This window comes from Microtus ochrogaster, unplaced genomic scaffold (assembly GCF_000317375.1).
Source record: "Microtus ochrogaster isolate Prairie Vole_2 unplaced genomic scaffold, MicOch1.0 UNK1, whole genome shotgun sequence".
Classification (NCBI taxonomy): domain Eukaryota; kingdom Metazoa; phylum Chordata; class Mammalia; order Rodentia; family Cricetidae; genus Microtus; species Microtus ochrogaster.
In genome coordinates, this window is record NW_004949099.1 from 25425922 (window position 1) to 25433052 (window position 7131).

Genomic DNA, 7131 nt, shown 5'->3' on the forward strand with positions numbered 1-7131 from the left:
GAGCCCTGCTTTGTTTTTATTTGTTCAGCTTGATGGTATTTATAAGATTCCTTTTCTTTTCTTTGCTTGCTTTTACATTGTTTTATAGTTTCTTTAATATAGTTCACAATAAATAAAATTTTTGTGAGGCAAAAGTTTGGACAGTGGGCAGTGAGATGGCTCAGGGGTAAAAGCTGCTTGCAGCCAAACCTGACCCAGTTCCATCCCTGAGTCCCACATGGTGCAACAAGAAAACCAACTCCCTCCAGCTGTCCTCTGACCTGCACAGGTATGCCTTGGCTCAGGCCTTCCTTCCCTCCTCACATAAATGAGTGTAATTAGAAAGCAAATCCTGGAGAAAATGATATTCAAATTAAAATGGAATCAGCCCACTAAGGTTAATGCCAAATTAAGAGTAAGTTTTAACAAAATAAGAATGATGTCAGATGTCTAATCTTTCTGAAGTTGAAAACGTGCATTAACGATGTGTTGTAGAAGTCAGTGTCCTAAATACTTTCTCATGGAAAACATCAGCTCTCTGAAGCATCTGAGTTTGAGAACAATCAATAAAGATTTCTCTAAAAATTTTAATATGAACAATAAAATCTATTCTTGTTATTTCTAGGGCTGGGCAGATTGCTTAGCAGTTAAAAGCACTCACTGTTCTGATAGATTGTACAGGTTCAGTTCCCAGCACCTACATCATGTCTCATAACCATTCATAACTCCAGTTCCAGGGGAGTCTGACACCCTATGCTGACCTCCTTAAAAAGCACCAGGAAGCCATATGATACATGCAGATAAAACACTCATACACATAAAATAAATAATCACTTTTTAAAATTCCATTCTCTTCCCATTCTTAAGAACAAACAAACAAACAACAACAACAAAAACTGTAGCTTTGAAAGGAAAGAAATTTATAGCCTTTTCAAAATAAAAGCAGATCTCTTAAGCAACTTTTTTTCTGCACAACTATTTTGAGCTAGGCAATTCTCTTTCCTGAACCATAAACTACATTGCTATTCAAATAAATAGAATTATCAGCCTGCAGGCACTTCTTTTATTTACTCATGAGGCCAGGATGGTTTAAAAATAAACACTATAATACATTGGACTTTACTGTGATAAAGGACAAAAATTGCCATTCTATGGGCTGCATAAACTTCATTATAACCTTGCTGCAACGCTCCAAAGCAATTCTGCAAAAAAAGCATATATTGAGGCTTATCCTTTGTAAAGAAATTTGTAACCTAAAAATACATTTATATATTTTATTCCCCAGTGAGAGACTGGGATAATCCTGACATCCATGCTATCAACAGTTCACAGGATCTGAATTACTGTCCTCATTTTTAAAAAGTCTCTAAAAAGTTTAGCCTCATGGCAGAGGACTCATGTAAGTGATGGGACAATATCAGAACCCAGGCAGGTGAGTCCCAAGCAGCAGGTACTTTCCACCATTGTCCTGGAAGGCTGGTCCCTCTGAGCACTATGTCCCTCCCATCTACAATAGATAATACAAATTATATCTCTAGCTTTCCGAAAACGCAAGAAGATAATTCCCACAAGGCTTTAGTGAGTTCTAATTTTCATTTGTTCCCGTGTTTTGTTGTTGTTGTTAACTCAGGGTCTCACCTAGCCTAGGCTGGCCTCGAACTTGCTGTGGAACTGAGAATAAACTTGAACTCCCAATGCTTCTGCTTCACCTACTAAGTGCTGGGATGACGGGGCCTGGAACACCATGCCTTGTTTAGGTTGTGCTAAGGGTGGAGCACAACTGAGTTATATTCCTAGTCCTTATTTCCAATTTTGCTTTACTTTTATATGTATTTATTTGTTTGTAAGTTTATATGTGGGCCTGAGGCACATGCGTGGGAGTCACAGGAAAACTTGCCAGAGTCAGAGTCAGCCCTCTCCTTTCACCTCGTGGGTTGCACTCACCTGGTGGGGAGGCTTTGTGGCAAGCATCTTTCCTAATGAATTATCTCACAGCTCAAAGTAACCAAAGTTTTTTTTTGTTTTTTTTTTTTTTTGCAGCTAGATTTTGTTTTTAACTTAATCCAAACCAGTGTTCACTACATCAGAGAAACAATATTTTCTAAGCTATTATTCTTTCAGTAAAAAATCTTTACTGACTGGTTTATATTGTAACCTATTTGAGGAAATTTAATTATTTCTTTTCCACTGGAAGAGTCTGCTTACAAGGAATCCAGTCTTAATTAACCACACAATAGAGGTGTCTCTGGTATGTAGGTCAGCTCAGGCTTCTGGGGGTTTTGTTTGTTTTCTTTCCCTTTGGTCTGGAGGGTAATAGGCTCCTTGGCATTTGACAAGGCACACTGTCACAATGACTTCTCTGTGTCAGCTGAGGTTGACTGGCTATGACATTGTAAATAAGGTTTGGAGTCAGGAAGCATCTTTAGAAAGATTCCCTCAGGGGGTGGGTTGGCTGGAGATGTGGCTCAACTGGTAGATTGCTGGCTCAGCAATGTTCCAAGTCCTGGATTCGAGTTTCAGCCTTACATTAAAGGATATGGTGGCACATACCTGTAATCACAGCACTTGGGAGGTGCAGGCAAGATGATCAGAAGTTCAAGGTCATTCTTGGCCACATGGAAAGTTTAGGGGTAACCTGGAATGCAAAAGACCCTGTCTCAAACAACCAAATAAACAAACTATAAAGTAAGTTATTTTTCTTCCTTATACCCCAAACAAGAAAAGTTGTTGAAGGCAATAGATGCTGTAAGAGCCATGTTCTTAGGGGACTTGGGATCTACTGAGGCTAAGTCCATTTGTTCATTAAATGGCAATGCATCATGATAAGAGTTTTCAAGAAACTCTCACTTTCAAATAATTTTATTTTATTTTAATTTTATCTATTGAACACAATATACCTTAACAGAGAAATGAGTCTTCCAATCAGAAATTGTTTGGAGGGTACACTGAATTTATCCATAAAGTGAGATTAAAATTCTTAGGCTGTGAGAAGTACCTTGAAAATTGATGTTTGTATATGTTCTTAGAATATAGCAAATACAAAGGCCAGTTACAAGCTCTTAGCACACTAACACAGCTGCTTGTGCCTCGAAATTCACACAAGGCCCTGCTTAAAGTTCTGGAGAAATTCTTGCTACTGTGCCGTGTTCCACAGCAGAATAATCTAAGTAGAATAAACAAATAAGCCACTGTCAATTGTACATGACAAAGATTCTGTGCCTAATGGAAACTGATGCAATGTGACTAAGATTGAATGAGCCAAGAACCCATTTATTCCATGAACATGATGTTATATAGAACTGAGAACCAGAACCTAAAGCAGGTATATAATGACATCTTAGAGTTTGTTTCCATCATGAGCACAGAGAAAAAAACTACCTTTCAGCTCTGTGTGTAGCCATGTGCCCGCCTTCAAAGAACCAATGGATGTGTATTTACTGGATGCATACGCAGAAGAAAGAGTTCCAGGCCACTGAATGAAACATAAGTTGTCATGCATCTGAGGAAACAAATGTACAGTGTTAGTGTTTAGACATCTAGAAGTTTCCAGGTGTGCTTTTAACATAAATGGAAATTGTCGTGAAGATGATTTACGTATTGCTGATGAGAGTGAAAAAGAGGTGACTAGTTGTTTGATACTGTGAGTGCTAACTTGTAGATGGACTCTGCTAGCCGACCTAAATGAGTTCCAATGACCCAGGACAGCCCCCTCCCAGCAATAATTTTTTTTTTTTATGACAAGACTCAGGAGATGATCACATGATGAAAATCTCTACTTCACCAGATGACCCTAGAAGCTTAGAGCTGGCTAATTAGAAAGCACAGCAACCAAAGATAAATCTAGTGACCTTCCAGGTCCCAAAAGAGGGAGGTTGGAGGCATGTCAAAGAAATGAATCCAGGCAAGTTATATATCACTAGCAGGTCCATCTTAGTGAGGAAAAAAAAGCATAAAAACAAATGAGAAATACCAAAGTATGTGTGTATTCCTCAACAATGTCTCATTCAATCTTGACTTGGTACCAGAAATCATCTGAGCTCTTTCTTTGAATACAAGGTTATCACCACAATTGACTTTCTGCCTTCTCTTTCCCTCCAGGCCCTGCTGCAAAAAAGAAGTATGTCAGTTATAATAACCTGGTTATCTAACCTGTTCCATCCCATGGAACCATGGAGGAGGAAGATCCTCAGTTATTCTGTCACCCACTTGGCATAGGACTCTTTTAGTCCTGCCCACTACCCATCTCTGGAGGACCTTCCTCAGCTGGGAGACCAACGTTAGAGGATCCACACTTCCTAAACAGCTGCTTAATGAGACACCTTTACTTTCTCTCGGCTTAAGAAGTCATTGGCATCAGCACTGCCATCTAGGCTATAATTCTGGACTCCCTCAGCAAAGGGAGACTTGAGACTCAAGTCCCACCTGGCTCTTTTGGATGACCCGCTGAGAGCCTCAGGACTGATTTTTGGGGCTGACTTGTCTTTCTACGTATGTACTTCCAGGATGCAAGGTTTTGAAATTTTCTGTACAGTTTGTGAGGACCTTTGCACTTTGCCACCCAATGTCGTACCTAGGTTCACTGTTTGTTTTTGAATGCCCTGTTTTCACAGAACCTTATCCTCTCAGATGGTGGAATCTTTGGGAAAAAAATAAAACAACTAATTTAAAGAAAAAAAATCTTGGCAGACATAAGAGAACACACAAACCCCACACACATCTGTAATTGACTGTATGGTTATGATTCTAGTACCATGGAAAATCATGTTATTTTTTTTTAAAGATACACACAAAAAGATATTTAAAGACCAAAAACTGTGCTGAGAAGATATGCCCCACCTATCTTTGGTACACGGTAGGTGATGTGATGTTAAAGAAAAGCATTGGCTAGATGGCATTGAGGTCTTGATCTTCAGAATGCATGCCAGTAATGTATTTTACAGTACATGTTTATAATTTATGTTTAATATTTGTATTTGTGTTCTCTTTTGTTATTTTACTTAGGGTATATGGATATTTTGCAATAATTTTAATGATTATTAAGCTATTTGATGGAAAGAATATGGATTTTTCATGTCTTGAGGTTTTGTTCATGCCCCCTATGACTGACCAATGTGATAAGGACTTTAAAAAAGAAGCATGTATGTTTTTTACTGTTTGTAATAAGTACTTTCGTTAATCTTGCTGCTTATGTGTCAATTTAGTGGAAAAAAATATCCCTTGCTGAAAAAAAAAATTCCCTTTCCATTCTCTTCCAGTTCTGTGGTATTGTCTAAGAATGTATCAATAAAACACTTTGGTTAACTTTTCTATTTTCTGTCGTAAGTACTTTAGTTGCCCCTCCCACTTGTTTACAGTTTATTTGAAACCCTGAGCTATAGAAGATTGGTGACAGCTCAAGTCCTAAGCTTCCAAGTGCATTGATTCTGAAGTGCCTAGCCAAACCTAGATGCTCTCCTGGAAAAGGGAGAGTCACAAAAGCCAAGCATTCTTTCTCTCTATAGCTGAAACTCAAGCCATAAATATCCTTGTATATGTCAGGCAGTGGTGGTGCACACGTTTAAGCCCAGAACTTGGGAGGCAGAGGCAGGAGGATCTCTGTGAGTTCGAGGCCACCAGCCTGATATACAGAGTAAGTTCAGGGGCATCTAGGACTACCACACAGAGAAACCCTGCCTTGAAAAACAAAACAAAAATTCTCATCTGTTAACTCAACAAGTTGTCTATCAAAAACAAATAACAAAGAAGAAAAGAAAAAGAAATATTTGCTTACAGATTCAGTCCTCTATAAAATTCATTAAAAAGATCAACATTTCTACAAAACCAAACTGAAAGGACATAGGGCATAGGAACAATAACTGAAACATGGACTTGCTTTTGCAAACAAATATGGTGGTGAAGTTGATTGAAGCAAGATTAAGAGTCTGGATTCCATAGTCTCTAGAAGAAAATGAAAAGAAAGAAAACACTCCAAAGGAACCACTCACAGCGGTATGCATGCCAAGAACATACCATGACCTCCTTGTGCAGAGTGACATTGGTAGTAGCACTCCCTGTAGGCTCCCAAATCCAAGGTGTATTCACATGCTCCCTGGCTAGGGGAGAGGGAGATAGCTCAGATAATAAAGTACTTGCTGTAGTGATGAGACTAGCAGGCCTGCTTTTCGTTTCTCCTGGCTCCTGCATGGCTAGCTTTATACCCGAAATAACAACACACAAAATATATTCTTTTAAACATTACCTGGCCCATTATATCTAGCCTCTTCTTGGCTAACTCTCATATTTTGATTAACCCATTTATATTAATGTGTGTATCACCACAAGGTGGTGGCTTACCAGGAAAAATTCTAGCCTACATCCGTCTTGGGTCTAAGAATCATGACATCTGACTCACTTCCCTTCTTTCCAGCATTTTGTTCTGTCTCCTCTATCCACCTATGTTCTGACCTATCAGGCCAAGCAGTTTCTCTATTAATTAACCAATGAAAGCAACACATAGAAAGAAGACCCAGCTACATCAACTTGCCACACTAGCATGAAGGCCCAAGTCTGATCCCCAGAAGCCATGTTAACAAAAAGTCAGACACAGTTGTGTGTACTTACCACTCCAGCAGTAGAAGGGTGGAGACTAGCAGATCCCTCATGCTTCCGAGAAGCCAACCAAGCCTGATAAGTGACCTCCTGAACAACCCTGACGCAGAAAAACAGAAATAATACTCAAGTTGACCACAGATACATGGGGGGAGGGTCACATATACACACAAAACATTGGTTGGATGGATAGATTAGATAATATTCTCTGGTGGATATAGTTTTCACTCATTTCTATAGTACAAAATAAAACTGTCATATTATTTCTAACTTCAGTTTCTGTTGTAGTCTTCCTCTAGTAGATTGCAAACAATGCTTTTGCAGAGACTCCAAAATTTCATTTTAGTATCAGATTGTAGAAAATAAATTGCTTTTCCCAATTTATTCTATTCCTTTAACACCCTCAAACTAATAGGTCATTGAAAAACTGCAAATCAAAGCAAAAATGCTTTTTGGATAACCCATATTTTTTCTCAAGTTGTGGCATCAAACCCTGTATAGAAGCTGGCTCCCCTTCCTGGTCAATGTCCTTGGATGGGTTATATAAACATTCCTGTGTCCTCA

General features: G+C 38.8%; 1 protein-coding gene across 2 annotated transcripts in view; it reads left to right on the top strand.

The window, feature by feature from the left end:
* Nucleotides 1-5273, top strand: part of Grm7 (glutamate metabotropic receptor 7) — a 905362-nt gene extending 900089 nt beyond the window's left edge. Inside the window, exon 10 of one of the 2 annotated variants that reach the window (XM_013353051.2) lies at nt 4078-5273. In XM_013353051.2, coding sequence (XP_013208505.2) covers nt 4078-4127 — 50 coding nt within the window. In that variant the 3' untranslated portion in view covers nt 4128-5273. The remainder of the gene's footprint in view (nt 1-4077) is intronic. The other variant, XM_026788235.1, reaches the window with a different exon arrangement.
* The last annotated feature ends 1858 nt before the right edge of the window (nt 5274-7131 follow it).